Genomic DNA, 27343 nt, shown 5'->3' with positions numbered 1-27343 from the left:
GACAATGAGAAAAAGAACTAAAAAACCTCAACTGTGTAACTTATTTCCCTATATCACTTAATCAGCTTTTGCAGGTAGCTCAGCTACTGAAATGTAAGGCAAAGATTTATCAGAAGAAATCAACAGAAAGCAGCAGTTAGAGCAAAAGCAATGCCCCAAGGTACATTCTTTCCTTTTTTTACACTAACATGGCTTAATTGTAGAAGTCTGTGGGTGACAACTGACATTAGGAAAACAATTAAGGTAATAAATGAGTTCCTAAAAGAACAGATAAAAGCTCATTCAATGTCTTTAAAGATCCTGTTTTAGAGACAATCCTTAGAAACCCCAGAGTGGGAGAGCAGAGTCCTTTCTGTGCTCACCTGTGGGTTGCCTTCATGCCAAACTCACCAATCTTGTGCACAGTGACTCGACTGCCAAAAATGCTTAATTTTTTTTGAATTTGCATATGTAAATATACAACTTTTTTAAAAAAAAAAAATTTGCAAATATATGTAACTTTTTCACTTTTATTTGAAATTCACTGCCAGTTGTTTCCAAATGAGTGTCTTCTTTAGGCTTCTTTGCTTACAGTGACACTATTCCTTAGTCCCAATTCAAGGTGTAGTGAAACAGTCTTTCAGAACCTTTAGGTCTGTTCCTTTGAGCTCTGTTTGCAAACAGTGCAGTGCTTTCTCTCAGTGCTATAAAAATATGTCCAAAATTATATAATAATAATATTTTGTTATCTCAAAGTATATAAAAACCGTACCAAAATTAGTGGAACTAACAGAAGGAGAGCAATGCCAAGTTCTGTAAAGGTTCACAAAGCTCTTTCAGAAGGATTATTTTGGAGATGAAGAGAATAACATGGTATTTTTTTTAAACTCAGAATAATATCCCTCTCCCCATCCAAATACCATCTGCTCTGTGCTCTGAACCAGGGTTATGGGTGCCAGGCTTTGAAGCAAATTTTCAAAGCATGTGGCTGCTTTCAGAACAAGGCAGGGGGTTGACCTGGGGATTGTGGCTGGGTGGGTACTGCTAATGCCATTAACGATTAGATCAAAGGGAGAGTCCCTGCATTTGTTGTCTTGTTTAGTGAAGTGAGATAAAAATGCAGAGCCTGACTTCTCTCTGTGTATTTACAAATGATGACCTGCCCCAGCTCTAAGGAGAAATGCTGGCAAATAAGGACACTGTTCCACTGTTGAAGGTTTTGGTATAAAGGCCGTACATATTTTGAACAGGTGCGTGCAATGGGTTTGAGGGGCTGTTTGCCAATACTTGAAATGGAAAATGCTTTCAGAAAAGAAAACTTAGCATAACTTGAAGTGTTTCCCACTCTGCTGATACTAGCCAAACCATGATGAAAGTTGGAAAAGAGCGCTCCAGTTAGGAGTGAAGGCATTTTAGTATTTTTAAATGAAATTGTTTGTACTTTCGCCTTTTTGCTTGCGGGGGTTTTTTATTTTATTTTCTCTTTTATTTCTGAAGTAAGTTTACAGTGGAAATATTGTGATTGATGTAAACCAGTAATTTGGGATCTTTTTTTTCCATAGAGAATTTAGTATGTGGGATGGTTTATTTCTAAAATGCAATTTTAAAAATCTGTTTTGCAAAACAGTTCAGTTCTTATTCTCATGAGTCTCCTAGTTCACATTAACAGTGAGCCATCAGCAGAAGAGAAGTACTTTAAAGCTGGCAAAGCAAGAGTGGAACAAAGGAAGTGACAACATCTGTGGGGTAGGACAGCAAGTTTTCAGAGGCCTTGCTTAGCCAGAATTTGTTTTGCCTCCACCCAGGCACAGGTTTTCCAAAAGCATGAAGCTAATTTGGAAGAGGATTTTCCTTCATTTTATGCAGTTACAAACACCTCTTAATATGTGCCCTTTGTGCAGTCCACCAGAGTAGCCAAAAGGAATGTACAAATTTTATTCCTTACTCTCTAGACTCTTACTTCTTATCAAAGCTGGTATAAAGACACAATATCTTTTAATCTTTATGTGAAACGAGTGCAAAATTCAAATAAAGTCTTAAACATTTGTTATCCTTATAAGAGGATCTGATTCATAAATGTCCATGTTGTCAACATCAATGACAAATGACATCCAGTTTTTTAAAACATAGTGGAATGTACGTGTAGAAATAATGCCCACATAACCTCCTCAAAATATGTCATGAGAGGAGTTGTCTATGTAAGAAAATCATCACTCATCAGACACGGAGACATCTATATGCACCTGTCAAAAACTTTTGAGGGGTTGGTTTTTCTTTTTCAAACTATGGCCAGAGGAATATGGAATGTGGTAGTGTTGCTGCTGTACCTCATGGCCTGGAGGTTACAAGAGTCACCTGCAAGACAGCAAGCCTGAATTTTATGAATTTGAACCTTATTCCTGTAGCTAAGAGGCTTTGAATATCTCCCATTTTGAAAAAAAAAAAGTCACATCAGAGTGACAGTGTTGCCCTTCTATAATCTTCAGCACAATGGTGTTTGTGGAATTAGAATTGTAATTTAGCTGGGAAGAGACATCACAGGAGGTCTCTGGGGCAGCTGTGAGCTTGGACCAGCCCTTGAAAAATCTCCAAGGATGGAGGCACAACCTCTCTGGGCAGCCTGCTCTACTGTCTGAATGTCCACAAGGCTTGCTTTACATCCTGAACCTGTTGAATTTCAATTTATATCCAGGTGGAACCTGCTGTGTTTTCAGTGAATGTCCATGTGGTTCCCTTGTCACAGCACACCTGGAAAAGCCTGTCCAGTAACTCCTCCCTTGGCACTACAAGGCTGCTGTGACCGGTCCCCTGATGCTGCCCCACTCCAGGCTGAACAAGCCCATTTCCTTCACCCTCTCCTCACATGGCAAGAGCTGACTATTTTTTTGGTTCTCCTCTGAATTCACTCCAGTTTATATGAGTATTACTTGTATAAAGGGGCCTAAACTAGGCCCAGTTGTCTTATAAATGATGACTAAGGATAGAGATGAGAGGTTCAGAGTGTGTTAAGAGGCTACAAAAGGCATAAACAAGTGAATAGAATGACATGCTCTGTTCTTTGGAATTAGATGAAGATGCTTTCTTCAAACAAGTGGTTCAGACCACTCAGGCAGAAAGGAGTTTGTGTCTCGTACCTGCAGTAAGTAGTGCTATTTACAGTAAGCAGAGAGCTTCCTTTGCTCTGCTTTTCTCCTTGCTGCTTCTGTTGTGGATGTTTGAGTGTATTCTGAGAACACTTCCTCAGCAGTCACACAAAGCAGCAGATGGAAGCAATGCCTGCTTTCCCAGTTCTAGAGGGATGGACTCTGCACACTGGGCAGCGCTGGCAGGACATACAGAGCTGTTGGCGTGGGCAGACTCAGGGGCTGCTGAAATTACTTCAGGGGCTTTCAGGAAGCTCATCAGAAGGTGATGGGTGTACATGGCTCCTCACTGAGACGCTGGAACACTTCTGGAAGCACAGGTTGTCTTTGTGTATATAGCCAAAGAGGCGAATGATCTGTATTGCCCAAGCTGACCAAAAATGTTTGGGTTTGCTATATTAACATGCTCTTGCTTTCATTAAATATGAGGAGGATTGCTCACTCGCTGGGGTGCACTTGGGGCATCCCAAGTGATGCATTTTAGGGTTGCAAAACAGAAATAGCGTGAAACAGTTCTCAGAAAAGTGTCAAATATTAATACCTGTAGTTTTTTCCATACAAGGTCTCTCAAAATCAGGTGTATAAGTTGTTTTATATAAAATGTCTGACACATGAGGCTGTGATGCATCACATGCTAATGGTCGGGTCAGGAGACTTGGCAAGCTGTTTTTCCTTGAAAAGGAGGTCTGCAGAATACTATACGTGATTGCTGTTTGTTCAGTAAAGTTTTCAGTCTTCCAATTTATTTACTTTCAATTTTGGTTTCAGTTCATTTAACCTTCAGAAAACATTTGTGCTGTCTGCTGCTTACAAAAGGAAGGCTGTAGCAGCCCCTTGCTGCATTTATCTCTTGCTGTGGAGCTATGATGTCTGCAGTAATAAATGTATCCATTTGAAATAGAAGTGATTAAGTGCTTGTTGAAATGTCTTCTGGAACAAAACATTAGCTTTTGCTTTCAAAGGGCAGATATTGCAGCAGATAGCACTTAACCTGACCAAGGACAAAGTGTTATGTTTAAACATCACTTTTCTGTTTGCTTCTGTGAAACAGCAAGGATATCTGCATTCAAGCACTTTCATTTCTTAATACATCAAAACAAGTATCTCTCCAGAATTGAAAATAGCATTGTTGTAACTATTGCTTTGGTTTAAAAACAGCTCATTTATCCTACCAATTTGATGTGATTTATTCCTTTGAATTTTTCAATCTGCAAGATATAACAAAGGAAAAAAATAATTGGGCAGACATTGATATTTACACACCAGGCTCCTCTTTAGAGGCTTGGGTTCATCTAGGTGTATATTTCTGAACTAAAACTGAATTTGGCCATCTTGCAGTAATCCCTGGTTGTCCAGCTCAGAAATTCATACGAGATTTGACACTAATATTGTCCTGTTGAAAGCATGCTGTAAATATGACCACTGCTTTTCAAAGCTGATGTGTATCAGTGAAACCATATATATCCTAATTTTCCCAAGTATCTGTCAAGAAGCTTGAGGGCAAAAGATGAAGCGGGGAGAAGATGTGAGTGTCCTGCCCAGATCAGTTGGACACAGGGACTGCTGGGCTGTCTGTGTGTACACAGCACGGCTGAGGTCCTTGTAGCACTGCAGCAGTCCTGGTGTGCTGCACAGGACGTTCTAAGTACTAATGTGATAAGTTCATAATGGCAATCATTGATAAGAACTCACCAATCCAGTGACTAAGTGCTATATATTTTCGTACTTAATTTGGAGCTCATAGAGATCTTCAGTAACTATGCTGATACATCCTAAGTAAGCGTCTCTTACACAAATTTTATATTCTTAAAAGTGGATATAGACATTAGGAATCTGATATTGAAAATACTGAGCAAATACCGAATTGTCTGATTTTTCTATTTTATCCATGTCTTGTTTTCAAAGAGTGTATTTTAAGATGCCTCTATATATTCTTCAAGTATACCACGAGTATTTTTTTGTTTGTTTGTTTTAGGTTTATTAATGTTAGAGATATATAAATTACAATAATGTTATTTCTTTTCCATGAGTGAAATTTTGAAACAATGCAATTAAAAAAACATATGGGATATAACAATTAGTCACCTTAAGTGCTAAATAATATTTTTCTTGCATTCTGTCTTTCAGATATGTGATAAAGAGTGGCATTACTACATTGTCAATGTGGAGTTTCCCGTTGTTACACTGTACATGGATGGAACCACATATGAACCTTACCTGGTGACCAATGACTGGCCCATCCACCCCTCCCACATTGCCATGCAGCTCACGGTCGGGGCTTGTTGGCAAGGTAATGTGACAGCAAATAACAGATAATTAGGAATTAGCAATTCAGAACAAAAAATAATCTTATTTTTCTTGCTGATTGCATAGTAAATAAATTGCTAAAAGGTTGATTATATAAAACGTGAAGTATCTATCAAACTTTTCAGAAACCAGAACTTTGGTTTGGCCAGTAGTTTACTGGGATGAATAGCTGACAGATATAAATTTGACTTGCATGAATTTTCTTTTAGTTGGACCTGTTTGATTTTTTTCTCTAGGTAGTATTTGTGCAGTACTTTAAAATCAAAGTTCCAGAGTTACCAAATGCAAATGTCATTTGTAAATTCAGTTCCTTCCAGACATGAGCAAATGCCATAGAGGCTGTGAATAATGATTGAGTGTTGCCTTCTGAAAAATCAGCATTTCTCAGGAAGTGTGCTAAAAAAATTTTACTTTAATCCCTTACTTCATATTTATACCAGGTTCTTCTGCATAGGTCTACCTAAATATTTTTGTGCATTATTTGTATTACTTCTGTCCCTTATCTTCTTTCACGCACGCATTGTGTTTTTATCACTCTCTAATAGCAGTCCTTAGTGTTTTGGGTGATTTTTTCCCAGAAGTGTCAGTATTGGTGGGAATCCACTCCTTTGCCACAGTGCTGCACTGAATACAACAATGATAATCTTGTTCCCTTTGCACTTCTGTCTCTTATCACAAATTGTCAAGAGAAGAAATTAAGGCAAAACTTCTCATCTAAGCTTACAATATGTTTAGAGCACAGGCTATATTTAGTATGTAAGCTGTTAAATGAATAGAAAGTTGCAATTGTTTTCAAACATTTTTATCTTTGCCTTGAATAATTTGATGGCTTAGTGAATAACCGTTCAGGATAAGATTCTTCTCCCTCTTTGGTGAAACACATTATTTAAACTACTGAAAATGCACCTATTGCTGTTGTTAATATTTACTGCAAGACTGTGTTATTGCTCTTCTAATAGTGAGAGAATTGGAACTCATGAAAAGTAGAAACAGATTTTCCACCTCATGAAAATGTCAAGATTTAGCTAAGATAGTGTGCTAAAGATTCTGATAAACTGTCATGTGTCAGGCGAAAAGATGAACTTTTAATGCTCATGTGAAACAAGATTTCAAGATACTGCTTTTGACAAAGCTTATCTTTTAATGAGTTTGTTTTGATCACTTCAAACGATTTTAAATGAGTGGTGTGGAAAGTCACTTTGTTAATAAGATTCAGCACTTTATTTTAGTCTGTGAAAGAGTAATTATTCAACATACAAAACTAATCTATTCCATTCAAAATGATAATTTTCAAAATCCGTGTATTTCAGGAGAAAGTGGCTCTGTCAAATAAGTAATTTGATTGTAAATACTTTCTGTGAAACTGTTAACTAGGTCTACTTAGGATAATACATTTTATCCAGTAAGAATAGTCTAAACAATTACAACTTCAAACATTATAAAATTGCCTAACAACAATCTGTGATTTATTTTAGTAAAACATGCAGTGATTTTGGTGTCATAAGCCATTCAAGGGGCTCCTTGTTAAGAGGATATGAGAAGTTTCTAGCTCTGTTTTGCCAAGGTTGCCTCCTTGCCTTTTCATCAAAGCACTGGCACAACTAAATAAAGCAGAATGAGGAATGTTCCTTTTTTTTTTTAACACACCAGTTCTGATTTGCTCACAGCAAAATGTAAGTCATTGTGACTGTGGGGCAGCTTAAGAACTGGCAGGGAGCAGGAAGAGTGTATTTAGAGAACAATGAAAAATCAAGGGGAAAAAGAATTATCATTTACTCTGTTAGCACTAATAGGAAAATCTGCTACTGCTATGAGGGGTTTACCCTTTCAAATATGAAAATTTTTAGTTCTGGTCTGGAAACTGGGAATTATTTCTTTAGGAGACTGAGTATCCTCTGAGTAACTCTCGTAACTCTTTCAGCCCTGGTCTTTTCATCACTTACACTGGTACTCATCCTGAGGTTACATAGTGAGTATTCTACTTGCACCACCTCCTTGTCTTTCTCAGTTATATCATGCAGGAATCTTAGACATGGAAAGAGAATGCTTTTCTTTGAGATTATTATTTCCTATTATTAATATTTCAATGCCTGAGTAACTGTTTTCTGACTTTTATAGCCTTGTTTATAGCATCCATTACGAAAAGTTAGGTTAGTTTTTATCTCTACCTTCAGCTGTTCAAGTGAAATATAAAAGCAGTTTAAGTTCGGTGCTGCTCTCCTGACCATAACATGAAAACAAACCAAATGTGCAATCTCTCAGGCTTATGTGATATATTTAAACTTTAGCTTATGATGTGCTCACTATACCTTGGTTTGGGTGGGATTTTTGTGTCAGCATTCAAGGTGGAATATGCAAATCTCTCCTACATCTTTACCCTTGTCTCAGCAGTGTAAAAAGTGTGCCTGATATGTTTGTTCCCGATTTTATGCAAAATTTCTTTAAATAATGTGAGTTGAGTGCTAAGACTCTCCTAAAAGGAGGAAAAATTAGCCTTTTCCTGAAGAGCAGAGTCTTGGAGACAAGCAGAGTGTGAAGATGGCTGAACAAGCAGAAAGTCAGGCTTTGAAGGTGATAGAAGAGAACATTGCTAGGGTGTGTCAGGCACTGGGTAAAGTTTACTGCAGCCCAGGAAGTCACCTAATTACCTGAAACCAAGCCTGGGGAATAGTTCCCAAATCTAATGACACATTGGGCATGAAGAATGTTGTACAGTTTGTTCTAGCATCATCAATATCCATTTTATCTAATTAAAATTAGGTATTCTGGATGTTACTGTGGTGTAATCTTCCTTTTTAACTTAAAAACCTTGGTTCTTTCTTCAGGTACCTCATTAAAGGGAAGATCTAAGCAGAGCTACCTCATTGATTTAGGGTCCTTCACAATGGTTAGCATAGAGTGAATTGGTTTTTTGTTTTGGGTAGGTCATGTTTAATACTGCTACAAATTAATGGGGGTAGTTTATTTGAGGGTGGGAGTTAAAGCATTATCTTTAGGCTAAACTTTGTGTTGGTTCAGTTACATGTGACCCAGGAGCAGTGAGAGCTAGAAACAGAAACTTCTGGACCTGTTGCAGCCCATCTCCAACAGAGTGCCAGCCTTCATACTTAGCAAATCCTAACTGACTTTTAGCTGTGATTTCAGTGACACAAGGCTTGGAAAAGGTTAATACTGACCACAGAGCTAAGCAAACTGGACTCTTACTGAGCTAACTGAGGGCAAAAATGAACAGTTTGAAGTGTTAGTGCAGCTGTTCCTGAAATTAGACCTTTCTGTACCCTGGTAAAGTTTGACAGCTTTCTCTGCAGGTACTCAGGGTTAAGTATATAACTTAAATTTAGCATCTTTAAAATTTTGGTCACATCAGTGGTCTCACAGATGATTGTCAAGGGTATGATTTTGATGTAGGTCAAGTTATTTAAAGCCAAACTGCTGTTCTGTCTCTAACAGTGAAAGAAACTTTTTGCAAAATCACTCCTTCTCTTGGTATCTAAATGACAAAATTGACTTGATGCATGTGTGCTTCCCAGAACAAAAGAACCACCAAAGAGAACATGTGGGAAGTGTGACCTGGCACTGTCTCTGAGCCCCTACCTCCCTGAATGGATGCTGGAAGCAGACATGGTCCATTGGGATAGGAGAGGACTGTCCCAGGCTCAGCTTTGGTTCTCATTACTCTCTTCTTTAGCAATAAGGATATTTTAGCTTTGCCCTTCTAGCTCAAGATGGTCAAGCCCTTTTCAAACAGTAAGGAGGTAACACAGTTCTGCAGCAGGAAATAGTTACCCTGTCTCTGTGAGGATAAAGTGCAGTATCAAGAGGGTAGACAACACTTCCTTGGCTCACTTAAAAAAATCTGCGTCACAGCAAAAATAGAATCAGGCTTCCTGATCTACTACAAAATTGCTCTTATTCTCCATCTTAGCTTTTGCAATCCTTTTTCCTTCTCCTAAGCAATACAAGCAAATCATTAGCTTATCCTGGAGCGTGCTCTACAAGAGCTCACCCTAGTAAGTTCTCCTCCGAGTTCATTGTTTTTGATTTGGTTTATCTGAGGACATAGCAAATGGACCCTTTTACGGAGTGAGAAATTTCTTCCATTAAACCAAGGTTTATAGATTCCCACTCTGATCCCTTTATTGCTATACATTCAGTGGCAAAAGCAGACAAGAGAAGAGAACAAGTTACGTGATTTGGTAGTCTAATAATTTTTTGTAGCACAGGCTGAAAACAGGCTTCCTCACGGCTTCTCTGGAAAGATAAGGTCTTGAGTTCATACAACGCATTTGGGGAGGGAAGGAGTTTATGTATCATTCCTAAAGCACTGTCAGGAAAGTAGTGGCTCAAGTTAATGAGTTGTCACAAGGTTATGCTGTAGCTTACCATGGCTGTAAGTCACTGTTTCTAATAATGCCACTCATTCGAGAGTGCTGGAGCCTCACAGTGTAATTATGCTGGACTCTGTGCAGGGAAGGGCTTTAGGAGAAGCCTGTCAATGGGCAAACTCTGTTATCATGGTTACAACAGAAGGCTATTGTAGTTCCTGTTTTCTAAGTAATTTCTGGTTTCTATTCTATTTTTCTTTTGTATTGTCCTGTCACTTTCCTCTTTCTTTAACCTAAACTGGAAACCAGGTTTCTTACAATGTCCTTCTGTGAAGTAACCTTATTAACCTTGTATGCCAGCCCTCTGCTGGCATAGAAACCACAAAGTACAGTCAGAGAACTGACTGACTATTCAAGGCAAGAAGAACCATAAAAGTTAAAGAGGGATCAGATCAAGGAAAGACAAATAAACTGGGCAGTGTAGCAGCAGCATGTATCACTCAACCTTGGACTTTCCCCAGAAATTAGGATATTCAACAGATAAAGATAACCTCTACTGTACATCTGACATCATTGGATCCTGCCTTGGAGGCTGACATAGATTGCACAAACCTGAGACCTCTCAGGAGTGATACAAGCAAAGAAATTAATGCAAGAGCACCTAGGTGGATTTCGACATAACATGATGCTGAACATCTCTGTACTGAGGCTTCCCTAAGTACAGCAGTGTTCTGGCTGTATTGTCTTCCTCAAAACAAAGATGGAGCAGATTTCTGTGCACTTCACAGATCTTTGCTGAATTTTAGCTGCAGTAGAAATACAAACAGATGTGAATGGTTTAGTTTAGGAGTGTGTTTTCTTGGAGAGCTGAATTTGCATTCAAATCTGTCACCAATTCAGCCCAGATATATGCCCCTTATCTAATAGAATTTCTGCAGGGAACACTATACACCAGCATGAGAATGTTTTTTGGAGAACAGGAATATAGCTTTTTGGGCAACACTAATGTTGCTTGGACTGCAATCTACTCTGAGATATATGATTGTAACATTTTTCTATGATTGCCAGAATTTCCAACAGTTCCCCTGGAAATAACAAAAATGTATTGGCTTAATTTCGAGAGATTATGGAGTTTTTTTCTTATCCTGAGAAAAATTGTCTTCAATACTGTAAGTTATACCTGCTTTTGATTTAAGGACCTATTGCACAGGGATAGGTCAGCATATGCATACTTTAGAGCAGGTAGCCCTTTGTGTTCTCTGTAGTTGTCGTATTTCAGATAATGCTTTAAAGCCTAAAGCAGCCTGTGTGAGGTTGTCAGGTTATGATATCTTCCCAGAGCAGGGGCAGACTTAAATAGTGCCATGTTTGATGAGCAATTTCTGAGTAATTTTTATCTAAGTAATATTAAAAAAAAAAAGAAAACAAAAAAACCCACACACACACACACAAAAAAACCCACTAAAACTTTTTTGTGCTGAGAAGCTCTGGGAGTATAAAAACCCAAGTCACTAATTGGGACTTCTGAAATCTGTGTTAGGTTTCATCCTGTTTAACAGCCGATCTACTTGTCTGGGAATTAAACCCAGCTCCCTAAACTGCCATAACAAAAAGATGGCATAAATTTGGAGGCTGGGAACTGAGGACTTCAGAGCCAGAATGTCTTGCAGCTGCTCCCAGATTCATTTCAATCTTTATGTTGGGACCCTGAATAATCGATTGTTCTTTAATTATCTGGCTCGGTATAGTAACCAGAGTCTATAATATCTTAAGAATCACATCGCAGTTGGAAGTTCTCTTGATTCATCATTTCCCATTGGACTTAGACTGCCCTGATAATTACTTGCTCATTATTAGGGTAGGGCAAAAGGCCTACAAAATCTGTAAGCTCAATAAAGTCACTTGTTTTGACATGCCTGATTGTTCTTTGGAGACTGGTAAGTGAATGCAAAGACCACTTTACATCTCTGGAGCCAAACCAACAACTCTAAAATTTGGTAGTAATCAAATTCTGTCACACCTCATATCAACTCAATGCAAAATGAAAAACAAAAGTGTCATGGAAGCAGGCTCAGCTTCATTACTTAATGCACCTTAACCCCATGAAGTCTGAACTCTGAGACTCTTCCATTTCCCCTGGACTCTCCAATGTTATATCTAACAGAATCTCTTCCTGTCTGGGATTAGGTATTTGTCAGGCAGTAGTTCTTAACCCTTCTAAATTGTCATCCATCTGGGAGACTCTACCTGTTTGTAACAAGGTGACATGTATACTAGAAGCATTTATTTTCGTCCAGGTGTGTAAGGGAGTCATCCCAACTGAGCTCTCCCCAGGTAACATGGTCATCTGCAACCTACTTATCTAGGATTAAATAGGTTGCTTCTATGTTTGATCTGCTGTGTTTGAAATTTTATCACATAATTCTAGTTACCTAAATAATTCCGGCAGCAAAAGAGATCAGAACCAGCATAGAAGAATTTCAGTCCGGAAAAGAGTTATTATTTTAGCAAGTGAAAACTGTGATGCATACTACTTTGACAATGCCTAAGCAGTGAACAGCATTATAGTGAATAATTATGTATGTTGATGGTTCCTCTGGATGCCTCCCACAGTCTGTTGACACCATCTTCCCTTTATGAGGGTTGATTTAATACCAAAAAGCCAACATCCATCCTCCTGTGTGTGCCAGACTTTGGGAGTGGAGGTGCGTGCTGGGTCAGGTGGGAAAAGCAATGCACAGTTTTATCATCAAGGTCTGCATAATACCATGGCCTGTACTGCCTCACAACTGTGATGATGACCACAACATTTACATTTAAGGAATGGAAAAAACCCAGCAGCTTCAAAAATTTGTCATGCAAGGAACTGTTATGAGAATCAGTGATGTTGTTCTATAGTCTGGTTTCAGTCTATTTTGTGTTACAGACATTAACTTAATTTCCTGACAGTAGAGAAGGTTCTGTTTTCCTCTCTTGGCCATATCATTCATCAAAGTCTTAACCACTTAACTGTCCCCCAAGAATTAGCACTCACAGCATATTAATCCATTGTAATCAATAAACATAGAGCTGAGTGAAACACAACACGTAACATAGTTGAGGAGTATGTTTTCTTATTCTCTCAGATCTTGGTAGCATCTCTGTGGAGGTGAGCTGTATCTGAGCAGTATCTCACAAGGAAGTGTAAAGACCCTGACAACAAAAAAGTCCTATGAAACTTGCTGAGACAGTCTAGGTTAACTGCATGGCCTGACCTCTGGATAGAAACTGGAGATGCTATGTTACAAGTCACTGTGTCTTTCACTGCAGCCTGACAAAGAGAAGTAGAATAAATTTTAGGACACTTGGATTACCTCAAGGCCATTATCACTGGAGTTTCAGCCTTGGAACTTGCTGTTTTCACAATTCTGTTAGTGATATGAGAATGTGAAGCTTCAAAACACAAATTCCTTTTTCTTCTGAACATTCTTGACTGGTTTTTTTTCTCCTTGTCTTCTTTTTAGGGAGAGGTTTGGGTTTTGTTTTTTTTTAATTTGGCTTACCTTTTTCTGTCCAGATACATTGCTGCTGTATTAGTGGCAGCATGTTCTTTTAAAGACAGTGTAAACAGATTAATATAACAACATTTATGCTGAAAGGCCAACGTCCCCATAATGCACTACCTATGTACCAAATAATTGTCTTGGTAAGTATCAGAAAGGCTGAACTTTAGCTGCTGCATACAATAAAGTTCAACAAAACTCTGCCCAGAGAAAATTTTCTGTGTAATGGACAGATGAATGAGAGAGTGCAGAAGAATAATCTCCTGGGGACTTTCCTTTGGGGTAAAAAAAAGAAAGGCGGTTTATGCTGCAATGTTAAGAAAAAAGAACAAAACCCATCTACTTCTGTGAAGAAAAAGCCTGTAGGACACCTCTTTCCTCTCAGTACACCAGTGTATACTTTCTTCTCTCTATAAAATAACTCAAGCCTTCTTCATAATGCTTATCCTGCAGAGACCAGAAGTGATGTTCAGGCAGGAACATCAGCCTAAAGAAAATTTGCCACTTCATCCCTATCCTAACCCCATTCCACACACAAATTTCCAAGTTAAAGTTCAAGCCTGAGGTAACTTGCCTGGCAAAAACAGGTTGTTTGACTCTGAAGCTACAAACACGGTAGACATGAGTTATCTACAATTACAACAGCTTATCAACAGCTTAGCAACTGCTAATCCAATTAGTCTGCATGTCTCACTGCTGTGTGGCTCCCTCAGTCCTCCTAGGCTCAAGGTAGGCAGTAATTCACATGCACTGTGAGATCTAACACCTGCAGGAAAGACAAGCTCTAAAAACTCTCCTAAAGGAGGATGAGTAAATCACTAAATGTCCCAAGAGTAATTTAGATGCTACGATCACTGGTGCAGGCAGTCTGTAATCACCTTTTATTGACAGCTCCTAAAGATCAGTGTTCCTTTGAAGCTGCCTGGAGTGAAGGCTGGAGGGTCTAACACAAGATACAGTGACAAGACCAAAATCTGGCACCAAATGAACCATTCTGGGCCAGGGGCAGCACTGTCAGCCTTTGAGTGCAGTGCTGTGCATTGGCCCACAGTCACTGCTGGAATTTACACCATATCCTGAGAGACAGCTCGTTATAAGGACTGTAGCAGTTTGCTTACACAGAGCCATGACTGAGAACTTCAGATACCTCTGCCTTTCTTCTCCAAAAAACACAGTAAGTAATCCTGTAATGGAACACTTGCAAATACACTTTCTGTATAAATAAACTCTGGACCTTAAGCATTTCTTAAACTGGTGTTTGATTACTTAAATAAATTAATCGATTTATTTTTAAAAATTATGTACTTCCTTGTGCACATTTGGGAAGCTATGGTTCAGCTTTATAAACACCTGAACACAGTCCTGAAAAAACAAGAATCTTAAAGACAGGCTGCTACCAGGTACCCACCCAACAACCCACAAAGGCATTCCACTTACCACAGTAAATGAGATCTCAAAGACACTTGGCAAAAATGAATATAAATTCTCTAAATGTGTTAAAACATAAAGTGAATTGTTAGGTGTGTGGTTTGTGTATTGGTATCAATAATCATTTTGTGTTTGCTTTCTTGCAGGAGGTGAAGTCACCAAGCCCAGATTTGCTCAGTATTTCCATGGCAGCCTGGCCAGTCTTACTATCAGGCCAGGGAAAATTGAGAGTCAGAAAGTGATTTCCTGTTTGCAGGCCTGCAAGGAAGGTCTGGATATTAATTCTCTTGAGAGTCTTGGCCAAGGAATAAAGGTGAGGGATGAACTGACATCATCTTTGATAAAAATTTAGGTCTGATTTATGAAGTGCAGAGCCCAAGGTAGAGTACACACAGTACAAATGTACTCCCAGAAGCAATGTAATTTCCCATAAAATCATGCAAAGAAAAAGCAGAACAGTAGAAGAGCTGTGACACTGCAAAGAAAAATGTTTCCATTATTGCTAAGCTAGATGCTCAGAAAGTGAGGCACTGCTGATATTTCAGAGTCCCTGTGAATTACTAGGCTGTGTTCTCATGCTTATTTTGGTAGTTCTACAGAAATAGACAAAATTTATTGAATTTTGATCTCAAGTAGTTTTAAAACAGAGGAAAACATAAGTCCTAATGCAATAGCATTGAAAAATTCAGTGTGTTCAAAGAGGAAGATATTATGGTATGTGAAAATTGGACAATAGAAAACCCTGAAGTCAAGAAATTAAATTTAGAGATTTGCATATAAATCATTATCCACCTTCACTATGCATATGAATATCTTTACTGGTAATGTGGCACTTTTTCTGAGGTTGGAGAACAACAAATGGAGGGAAATCCTGTTTCAATTGACATAGTGGCCAGATTACTTTACATTCATTCAGACAAACTCTGTTCTCTGGATACATATGTAGGATCTTGGCTGTAACTTCTGTAATGCTCACATGAGCTGCATTTTACTGGTGCCATTATTAGGTGACCAGTGTTCTTGTGCTTTTTGTGTAAATGCACTGTAAAGCTATTTCCTAGCACACAGATACCACCTTCCAAAGGAGCTGAGCTTCGAATTCCAAACTGGGAAGTTACTTTGGCTGCAGGCTCTGCATCCTGTGAAAGTGCACAGTGTGGTTTCAGTGTGGTGTTTCTCAGCTGGGAGGAAGATGGTGCTGTAACACTTAATGCAGAGGATGCAGTGGGAGTGCCATGTACTACATTTTATTAGCTAAACCTCTCATTGTATGAGATAGCAGGCTGACCTGAAATACACTCTAGTGTCTGTCTGGGTGATGGGTTGCAGTGTGTAGTACAGCTGATATGTTTTCTGAAAAGAAGGGTAAAAATGCAAATTGGAAGTGCTAAGAGAAGGAGGAGTTTTGCTGGCTCTAACTTTTATATATGAGCAAAACACCCCAAAGAATTGCTGTTTTATCATCCTACCGAGGACATCATTAAGAATTTCACATTGCTACTTCTCACAGCAACACGACACAGGGATAGGTAAAACCTGTTTTTAAAAGGCAGTGCATACAAGGAGCAGGTAGGGACTCCTGGAACCCAAGAGTATATGCTCAACAGTAAGTTCTTTGCTGGGTTTTTTTACATGAATTAAAGCAGTGTACACTTGATCCTTGGTGCTTGAAAGCATAGTAAGTCCTCCACTATTGTATTCTGCAGCTTGACAATATTTGAGTCTTCTAGTTTCATGGGCTTGGAAAAATCCCTGTTCTATCACCCACTGCTGCTGCAGCATTGGGGATTGGCTTCCTTACAGTACAGCAGTGGTGTGGGGAAAAGGAAGACGAGGGCTTGTTTTCTGCCTTTTCTTCCTTTTGCGAACCTTCAAAACATTTTCATTTTCTGAAATAGAGATGAGGCACAGTGGGTTTTTTAAAGTTACAGATTTGCTTTTACTGCCTCAGCAAGCTCAACAGCAGGAGGCAAACATGAAAGGAGCAGTCAGAGATAGAATGTGGTAGGGTTTCTTTTGGGGGCTGACAGAAAGAAGCTCAGATAAAAGCAGAGCAGTTTGCCTGACCTTGAACAGAAAATTAGAGAGAAGGGTGTTCTGGTGTCAGAAATAAACGTACCTGATCTCAGACAGGCACGTGTGACAGCTGCACAGGTGATGGGTTCTGTGGGGCTATTTACATGATGCTTTGCAGATTCAGTGTTGGCATAACTGATGTTGGAAGGTGTTTCTGCTGGGCACTTGGGACTCGTGAAGATTCACCCTTTAATCACCTGAGAAAGAGCAATGCAGCTGTCACACAGTTTCTGACACGATAGTCTTGGACATTTTTGGTCTGCAGCCTAATTTTCAGATATCTGTAACAGCTCCCAAAAACACTGTCTAAACTGTTGCTATTTTTAGCCTTTTTTAATGAGAAAGACAAAAATGGCTCAGATTAGGGCTTTCTCCAGTCCTTTTGGCAGCATTCCAGCTGTTCTGGCAGCTAGAGTCTCCTTTTGCTAATTTTATTCCCTACTACTGCTAGCTTACAGAAAGGAAAAAGAAGTGGATGCAGGCTGTGACTCATGTTAGTTCTTCTCTTTGTTAAAAATACCCTTCAGTGTGTTATGACCTTCTTGCACAGCTTTAAACCCAGTCCTCCATGTTCTGTTTGACAGAGAGCCCTGAGCTTCATTCTGTTCTTCACAGTCTGTTTGATCTTTTGCTTTTTAACCTTTCTTGTTGTAAGGAAGTGTAGGCAGACGTATATAATAGAACATGTTCATATAATCAATATCCAGCTTCAGGAAGGGACTACACGTGGTAACAGGGTGCATTTCTTTGTGGTTTGTGCTGACAGGAGTAGGGTACAAAATCAAGGGGGTTAAGCTGGTTTTCTCTGCAATGCAGATGATTTGCTGAACCAATTAAGAGACAAAAAATGGAATCAGGATAAATTATGATGAAGAGAAAAATCAATCATTTGCTATGTCACAACAGCAGCAAAGTTTCTTGGTCAGCAAGGCTGTTTTGTGTTCAGTGCGATAGACTAGAGAAGGTTCAGGGCTACAAGAGCAGCCATCGACTTTGCAGGGTTTGTTGGCTCAAATGAACAGCTGGCTTTGTGCAAGCAGCAGCTCCATCTTAAATCATGACACCCTTATTGATCATGAGACAGAACTGAGAATCCCCTTTATTGTGTCTGACATTAATGAAGATGTAGGAGGCAAATGTTATAATTGTTTTGTTCATTCACGTTGAAATATATCTCAGAAAGGTAGCCCAGGATAAAGCCACAGAGAAAGCAGCTAAAATATGCTTCCACATGCTAGTCTGGTTCAAGCCAATGTTTTTATATGGAGGGCGTGTTTAACCTAAAAAGCTTATATAGTAATAATAATCACAGTGGTAAGTTAAGGTTTTGAACTCTACAGGGTTCAAAAATATACAGTATCAGAAATTGCTGCAGAAATAGTACCAGCAAAGTTGATAAGGCTGGGCAAAAACCAGGACATTTACTCCAAAATTAATTATAACAGTAGTCCTTCAGATATGAGACTGACACAAGTACATGTTTTAGGGAACAACATGTGGGTTCAGCCAACAATAACTACTATGATTTTTTTTTCTTAAATCATTAGATTTTAAACTTGTGTCTGTGCAATGTTCCTTAAAAATGTCTTATTTTGTACTCTGTACCTGATACCTTAAATACTAATTATGTGTATTTCTCCTAGTATCACTTCAACCCTTCCCAGTCAGTCCTTGTCATGGAAGGAGATGACATTGAGAATATAAATCAAGCTCTCCGAAAGGTCTCATACATCAACTCCAGACAGTTCCCTACTGCAGGCGTACGGCGTCTCAAAGTCTCATCTAAAGTCCAGTAAGTTATACTTCAGCTGAATTGATTAGATTAGGAACATTTTTAATGAATTACTTTTTTCTTTGGACATGTAAAAGGAAGAATTTTGGCTAAATTAAATTGATAAATCATACTGTTTTGTTATTGAGCATAAAGGATTAATTTAATTTACTTTTATGCCAATGCACATGGTGGTTTTCTTTTGATATTATCCTTTTAAGGAACCTTTCTTGTTAATGTAATGTACTTGCATTCTGTTTATAGTTTGGAACATGTAGTCTGGACTGAACAGTACTTGAATTTATGGCATTCATATTTACTTTTCATTTTAAATGTTTATAGTTCCTTCTGAGATATGTAGAGCCCTGACTTTTTAAAGCAGGCCTATTACATCTAACAGGACAGGATTTGTAGCTTTACTTGGAATAGTCTGTCTGTCTGTATCCTCATATGCCTGCTGTCACTGAAATACTGGTGATGGGTGTTAAACAGGAATCTGTGTCCTTCCATTTTTGTGCCAGAACCTGCTCAATAATGTTTACAGTTCTACATAGCCAGAGAGCCACTCCTGGGCTCCCTTGGGGCATGCCTCTGGTACAGAAAGTTGTGCAGTGCAGGGAGAGCAGGTCTAGAGTGAAAATAAACACCTGTTCTGTGGACTCTCACCTGCTGTGTGCACAGTTCTCACTAAGTACCAGGTTTAGTCCAGTGCTGTGGGCTGACCAAACAGTTTATAGAGCATTTTCTGATGCAGTTTCACTGGAATCAGTCCAGTTTGCACACTCCAAGGCTGGCCCAAGCCCTGTGCCAGGATGAAATAAGGTAGAGTTTGTCAGGAGATTCACTTCCAAAGCACAGTGCTGATTCAGATGAAAATGCTGGTACAGGAACCTTTTCTGCCTTGTAAATACTGGAGGGTGCCAGTATTTGACAGGGGACCAATTTAAATGGATAATTAGGCCCTTTTATTCACATGTGACAAGATAACCATATTATATTCATTAGATATCACTTTCAGAATTTAATGTTAGGTTTACTATATTATCATCTAATTATTTCTGATGAATGGTTATTCACTACTGTCGTTAAATGTCAGTTAAACATCAAAATATTATTCTCATAATAAGTGAGTGCCCTTATGAAAGACTGAGCTTGTCTCTACATAATTTCAGTAGCTGTCAGAGTGGGAGGGGATGAGGGGAACAGAGCTGTTCCTCTCCCTGCTGGCCTGTGGACATGGTGGTACAGGTCCTTGATTGTGGCAGTGTCACAGTGTGGGATAGACTGACCTGAGAGCCACCAGGTGGGGTTTGGGCAGTGCAAGTGCCACACACCTCTGATGTACAATGTTTTACAAGCAGTTAACGAATAATATATTTTTTCAGATGTTTTGGTGAAGATGTCTGCATTAATATCCCAGATATAGATGCCTATGTAATGGTGTTTCAGGCCAATGAGCCCAAGATTACAATAACTGGGATGGATCACTTTGCTAGACCAGCTGCACAGTTTGAAAGTGAAAGAGGTGTTATTTTGTTACCTGACATCAGGATTGTCAGCACAGTCACTAAAATGGAGCATCCACTGGACTTAAAAGAACATGACAGAGGTTTGTGTCTTTCTTTTAAATGTTATTATTTATTCTGTAACATGAGCCCTCTTATTTTTTAAGGGATAGTGCAAACAAGTCATGCAGAGGAAGTCAATTCACCCAGATTAATTTGAGCAATGTTAGGCCACAGTAATGATGTACTGAAGAAATTCAATTAAATACACTGAAAAATGTGTTAAATAGTGACAAATCAAAATGTGATTCAAAAAACCAGATTTTATATTTAGTGTCTTCCCTAGTTCAAAATCTTCTTTTCATATTCTCTTGAATAACTTATTTTCATTAGAATCTCTCTATTTGTAACAGAATTTTGTTAATTGTACTGATAAAGTGAAAAGCAGTAACTGACTGATAGTTGAATTTTTAGTCTGTTCTTATGTGTCGAGCCCTGATATTGACTTGTGGATGATACTTGAGAAGGTAATCTCATGCCTCAGTTTCCCAACTGTAAAATGTAAATATAATAATTTTAAAAGATGTTTTTCAATGATGACAATTTATTCTAATGCTGAGCAATGTGTGTATTATTATTCAAGGCTGGGTGACTGTTATTAGGTTTAAAATAATTGTCTAGAAAGGAATCTTTGTTTTGAATGTTTGTGTGCAAGGTAAATGAAAGGTCTAGTAATCTGAGGAATCATTCTAAAAAGTATTTGTTGCATTAGACTAAGCAGTAACTAGATGTACAGATCTGGGGAAGATAAAATTGGTGATGATTTACAAGTTTAGGGGCATGGATTCCCTGAAGCCTGAAAATTTGGATTGGGTCTGCATTTTTGTGCAGATTAGAGCTGCACCTAGAGATCGGATACCCAAATTTACTGTACTAGGAGTAAGTACAAAGGAAGGAAAGGCATCTCTAAAATGAGATGCACAAAATGGGCAGTAAGTTCCAAGATTGCAGTGTCTGTGTCTGCAGTGTCCTCAGGGAGCTACTTAAGCAGTCCTGCCACACGCTCTGTGCTAAGTTGATCAGAGAATTTAAATGATAACTTGATACATTTCTCTTTTTCCCGTGACAGAATTATTTTTTTTTAACTCGTACATACTGAAGGATAGTCAGTTTATAACTTCATTTCTTTAGGTCACACAACACAGGATCTTGCCATTTATGATAATACCCTGCTCTTGGATAGATGGTCATGTCTTTGTAATGCAAATTCTTTATGGGCAGCAGAGTGTCTGAGAGAATCATCCAAGCATAGATATATTTGATGTGTATTTTTCCTGTTTGGTTCTCCTTGAGAAAAAAAATGAATGTGTGGCATCAACCTGGTATTGATACAGTATTGAAAACCAGAATTTTTTACATGGATTTATTTCCAAGATCAAATTTCAGTTTTCTACTTCCAGTGATGTTCTTGGATGCCTTTCATTACAGAGCAATATATTTTCTGTCTATCTCACTAGGTATTTGTAGGCCTCCATCATCATGGCACCTGAACAGACAAGACATTTCTCTTGATTTGTTTCAAGTATCCTGTATTTAATATCAGCACAAAACAGTTTGGATATCTTTGCAAAAATTGAAAGCCCTGATGCAAAGCACATAAAATGACTGAGCTGTTCTGTAATCCTTTATCTTCTTTTCCCTCTTTTTTTCATGATATGTGCCGTGGGTTCACAGCTGATAAGCCAGTGATAGTAGAGGAAATGCTCCACAACTTGGATTTCTGTGATGTTTTGGTCATGGGCGCAGAACTAGATCCTGAACAAGAGTGTTTAGAACTAGATCATGTGGAGCTCCAAGGAAAACATCTAGATGCCACAAATTCCACAGCAGGATATTCAATCTACGGTATGTTAGTTGAATTTGCTTTCCCTTATTTTGTCACACCAATTATGTTATTGGAATGAAAGCATTAATATGTAAGAAATTATGCAGAAATCTGTGGTTTACTAGCCATAAAAATATTCCAAGAGGGACTGCATCTCAAAAAGCACAGTCACTTCTTGATCTCTGGGTGTGCTGTATTTATCCTTTGGAATCTCAGCATCCCTCCTGCTACTCCCCAAATAAGGAAAACGGCATCACTGCTTTCTTTAATGTGGGGTTCTTGTGGACCATCACAGAATCACACAGAATCACACAGAATCACAAAATTAACTAGGTTGGAAAAGACCTCTGAGATCATCGAGTCCAACCTTTGACCCAGCACCACCTTGTCTATCAGACCATGTCTATCAGTGCCACATTCAGTCTCTTCTTAAACAGCTCCAGGGACGGTGACTCCAGCACCTCCCTTGGGCAGCCCATTCCAATGCCTGACCACTCTATCTGTAAAGAATTTCTTTCTAATGTCTAACCTAAACCTCCCCTGCTGCAGCTGAAGACTGTGCCCTCTTGCCCTACTGCTGGTTGCCTGGGAGACATGTGGGTAGGAGGAGATTCCTCCTGTACAGCGCTGGTAACTCACTGGCCAATTTTTTCTTTTTATTAAGTAATTTATTTTGTATCTCTGCTGTTGTATTTGTCTCTCTCCATTATGGATCTACATTCACTTCCAAAGACTCTGCTCACATAGTCTAGGATCAGCCAGAGGCTCTATCAGGGAGTGTCTGACGCTCTCTCATTTTCGGACCGTTCTGCCAACTTTCACATTTGCTGTGAGCATTTAGCCTCTCATGTATTCCACAGAGCAATGTTACATGGCCTCCCCTGCTCAATGTTACATGAGCCTGTCCCTGCTCTGCCCCCCCTGCAGGTGTGGACAGCATGTTCAACTACGAGCAGGTTCTGCGGCAGATCCGGTACCGGAACTGGGACACCGCTGCCACCTTCGACAGGAAGTTCAGGGTCAAGTGCTCCGAGCTAAACGGGCGTTACACGAGCAACGAATTCAACCTGGAGGTAAGCAGTTATGCAGTCAAGCTTTCTTATCTAGCACTGAGGCTGAGCACTGGCCTAGCTTCAGCAGCATGGTGTTTTCTTTAAAATATGTAAAGTGATTGACACGCTCGGGTAAGTGTAACGAAAAAGAGAAAAAGATGCTAAGTTCCATTCAAATAGGAAGTCGACTTCTGTGGGCATTCCTCAGTGTGGGTCTCTATTCTGCTGTGAATTGAGGAGACGACCCTTCTCTCTCAAACTCCACTAACACAGAGAATTACTCCTGTTACACAGAATGCTTTGGATCCACTCAGACTGGTCAGTAACCACAAGAATATTCAGATACCTCTGTGGAGTCCACGTGTGCTGGTTCTAAGGCCAATGCAGAACAGTGGCTCAGGGACTGAGATTACTGCTGGTTCACCTCAGCAGGACTGGTGGACCTGTTATGAGGAACTCTCTTATCCAGCCTAGAGCCCAGATACCAAGTTACCACAGGAACGGGCAGGGCCTTCTTAGCAATAGGGTCAAAACTTGTTAATTGTTTTTATAAGCAGTTATTAACTTAATAATTGTTAATAAAATAAAGTTTTTACATGTTATATTTAGATAACGCCTAAAAGCTAATTAGTATAGAGAAAAGAAAAAATAATTCCTTATTCAGACAGGTAAGTCAATAAAATCCTGTTCTGTGCCACTTCATAGTGAACAGCTAGAAATGTTAGAATGCATTGCTCATCATAGAACTTAGAAATATATCAAGCTGTGTATTTTTTTACTGGCATAAAAAGAGTTAATTTGGCCTTTAAGATCTATGTAATACTCTTCCTATCTGCTCATGTAACTTAATATACGGAGCCAGCAGGCTTGGAATATAAAAAACTTTTTAGTATCTAATCCCTTATTTTTCTCTTGTACCAGGTTAATATTCTACACAGCTCCAACTCCAACTTCATGGACCATGTAAATCATATGATAGTACAACCACAATTTCTCCAATCTGTTCAGCACCCTGAGGGGAGTGTAAGTGCTGTTCACAACTCAGGTATGTGACACCTTTACAGAGGCTGCTCATAATGATTCAGGTATGTCAGTGTTTCCCTTGTGAGCCAGCCTGGGCAACAAGCAAAAGCCCGGAGGTCCAGAGTTACAGCTTGTAAAGCCTCACAGAGACTGTTGCACAAGTGTAAAAGAAGGTAACATTTAATTCTATTCTCTCATTAAAAGCTGGTATCCTTTTTTAAGGTCTTCATTAATGGTTTTGTACTCTGACCCACACAGTTAGGAAAATGTCTTTTTTCTAGTATTAAATGGTATGAAGGGTAATATTTATGGTCATATTGTCTTTGTTCATCTGTATTTCTATGGCATATTAATTTCTGCCTGCTCTTTTCTAAACAAAAGGAAGAAATGTTTGTATTATTTTTTAAATATATAATTGCCTTGATGGCTCTGTTAGCTGCTGTCAAGGCCTCAGTCTGCAGCTCTCTGGAGAGAAGACAGGTTCACCTAGCCATGTGCAGTGGCCATTAACATATATTAAATACAGAATTTAAAATATATTTTTAAAATATATATGAAATCTGAAACCTTTTCAATAAAGTCAAACCCAGGGCAGAGATACCTCTTTAAAGGTTTGATTCTGAAATCTTTTTAGCTGAATGATACATATGTAAAGAAGTAAAGCTGATGTAAAGTGTAGGTGGTTATAAGTAATTATATACAAATATGCTTAAACGATTACTGTATTTTTCTTTACACTTGTACAGACAGTTCCCTAAAATGAAACAGAATTTTTAGCAAGTGAACTGTTGCAAACTAGTTCTTTCTTCTTTAACATTGTTCTGATTTCAGACTTCCATTCTTATGGGCAGGGCTAGATGATAAAATGCATTATAGAACTACTATAGCTCCTGGAACTGCAGTACCTCAGGAACAAGGGTACACAGAAAGTGGCAGCACTTCTGCACTAACCTATTTATGGAGCTGATATATGGTAGTTCAGAGCAATTTCTTCCTGTGGCTAGGTGGAGGCAGAGGCTTCCCAGAGTGCAACCAAACAGTGAGGAACAATGTCTTGAATCCTCAGGAGTCTCCCAGAAAGGCTGTAACACAAGCAAGTGTAGTGGCAATGCATTATTTTATTTCTTGGAGAATGAGATTCAAATCACAGTATAAGTGTTTGAAACCTCTGTAAGCTTTGAGATGCACTTTTTCTCCCACGCGAGGTTGACGCCTCAGCTGTGATCAGACGGGGTCAACATATGAGTAAGAGAAGGGAACCTTATTGCAAAAGCACTTGTTCTGAAACTAATGTGTTCTGCACTGATTAAATACTTGTCTTCTGTAGTAAAGTGGCTCGAAGAACAAATGGTAGGCATGCTCACTTTTTAGTTATGATTTATAATGCTCATTATAAGGTATCTGTAAGCACCATTCCTGTATGCTTTGCCTTAGTAGGTGGGCACTTGTCAACACTTTCAGAAGCCCCAGGCACATGGCAGATGGCTGTCCTGATTCTCAGTCCAAGGGAAGAGATGCTGTGGGTTAAAAATTCACAGCGTATTTAGTGGGGTTTAGGCGATTTGTTCCACAAATGTAAGTTTTTCCACCTTTTGTTGCAGTTGTTCCAAGTGTGGCCACCATTGTGATCATAATCTGTGTGAGCATCCTCGTTTTTGTCATAACCTTGGGCGTGTACCGGATCCGCACAGCTCACCAGCACGGCTCTGCAGACCACGAGGGAAGCAAAGAGAATGAGATGGATTGGGATGATTCTGCTCTGACCATCACCGTCAACCCCATGGAGGTACATACCCGAGGCACAATGTTAGATCATGGCACTGCCAGCAGTCACTGCCTGGGCTGGTAGCTCACTCAGCAGTGAGTTTTAAGCCTCTTTCAGAGAACAGTTGTCCAGGCTTGGCAGAACAGTTGTATATGCACTCAGGACCCCATCTCAGTTTTCAGCTCTGCAAACCATGATAATATATAATTGGGAACTTAATATTTGTTGTAATATATAATCACTAATTAGGATGGTGAAGAATTCTTGGGTACAACAACACTTCATCCATGTTTGTACCCTAAGTACCCAAGATTATATAGTTTCTTTGGTTTAACCTTTGAATGTAAGCACTAATACACTAAAAGGAGGGGAAATGATCAGAGTTTAAAGAAACTGATATTGATGGCTTAAATTTTGGCAGCATGACTAACAAAGATGTTGGTTGTTGACATTCTATTCTACTTACATTAGCTTTTGAATATTTGCTACCCAATCATAACAGATTTGATGCCTCATAGTCACATAATGGTGGAAATCAGATTTTCCCAGGATTTTAGCATTTCTAAATGTGGACTACATGCTCATATTCTCACAGCCACTGATTAGCAAGAAAGCACCTTTCTCCTACTGTCTCTCTTTCATTTCTTTAAATGTACTGTAGAAATATGAAAAGCCTCACCAGACAGAAGAGGAGAGTGAGGAAGAAGACATAGAAGATGAAGAGGAAGACACAACCAGTGCTGAATCAGATGAAAGCGAAGAGGAGGAGGAAGAAGAGGAGGAAGAGGAAGTGATTGTCCAAAAGGGAGACAAACAGAATGCCACCAGGCAAGCGCAGCTGGAGTGGGATGATTCAACACTCCCATACTAACAGCCCTGCAGCCATATCACACTTTCGTAACAACCAATACAATGGTTTTTCAGAGTCTATGAATTCATTGACAGGATTTGAACTTCTGCTTGCCTGTTTTGCCTGAAGTGATCTTGTTGTAGTAATTGGTAATGATAGAACAGACCCTTTTCTTACAAAGCCTGGAGAAAACATGGTACAAACCTACTGGCCTATCCAGGAATAATAAAGTAACTAGAATCTGACCTGTTAGCAAGCATAGTTCTCATTTCCTATTTCTATACTACAGATATGTGACAAAAGTCCTGTCACTCGACCCATACAGGTTTTTGCCTTTGGTTTGGTTTTTTTTTCCACACAAGAGAGATTTCAGCTTATTATGAAGAATTACTTGTATGGGTCTAAATAACAGTTTCCAATTGACTTCACACTCCTACAGGTGTAAAAAATAATCCACCTCTAAATTGGGACAGGGTTTTAGTGCTACAGGGGACAGAGACTGAATTCCATTTGTCGTCTCGTCCTGCCTTCTTGGATTTAACTGTTCCTTACAAGGGAATATCTAGGACCTCACATGGAATGTGTGTGTGCCTATGTAGAAGTGGACAGTGTATTTTTTCAGGCATGCTGTCAGACCCTCGAGAGAGGGATTTTTGTCCAACCTACCGACAGAAATTTAAGAGAGTTTAATA

General features: G+C 39.1%; 1 protein-coding gene across 1 annotated transcript in view; it reads left to right on the top strand.

Moving 5' to 3' along the window:
- Positions 1–26896, top strand: part of CLSTN2 (calsyntenin 2) — a 318827-nt gene extending 291931 nt beyond the window's left edge. Inside the window, exons 9-17 of the mRNA XM_064666566.1 lie at positions 5250–5412; positions 14871–15037; positions 18444–18592; positions 19957–20180; positions 21811–21981; positions 22889–23034; positions 23935–24058; positions 25638–25822; positions 26463–26896. Coding sequence (XP_064522636.1) covers positions 5250–5412; positions 14871–15037; positions 18444–18592; positions 19957–20180; positions 21811–21981; positions 22889–23034; positions 23935–24058; positions 25638–25822; positions 26463–26672 — 1539 coding nt within the window. The 3' untranslated portion in view covers positions 26673–26896. The remainder of the gene's footprint in view (positions 1–5249; positions 5413–14870; positions 15038–18443; positions 18593–19956; positions 20181–21810; positions 21982–22888; positions 23035–23934; positions 24059–25637; positions 25823–26462) is intronic.
- Positions 26897–27343: the final 447 nt, after the last annotated feature.

This window comes from Pseudopipra pipra, chromosome 10 (assembly GCF_036250125.1).
Source record: "Pseudopipra pipra isolate bDixPip1 chromosome 10, bDixPip1.hap1, whole genome shotgun sequence".
NCBI lineage: Eukaryota > Metazoa > Chordata > Aves > Passeriformes > Pipridae > Pseudopipra > Pseudopipra pipra.
The sequence above is the reverse complement of the archived record's forward strand: the minus strand, read 5'-3'. Positions and strand labels throughout refer to the sequence as shown.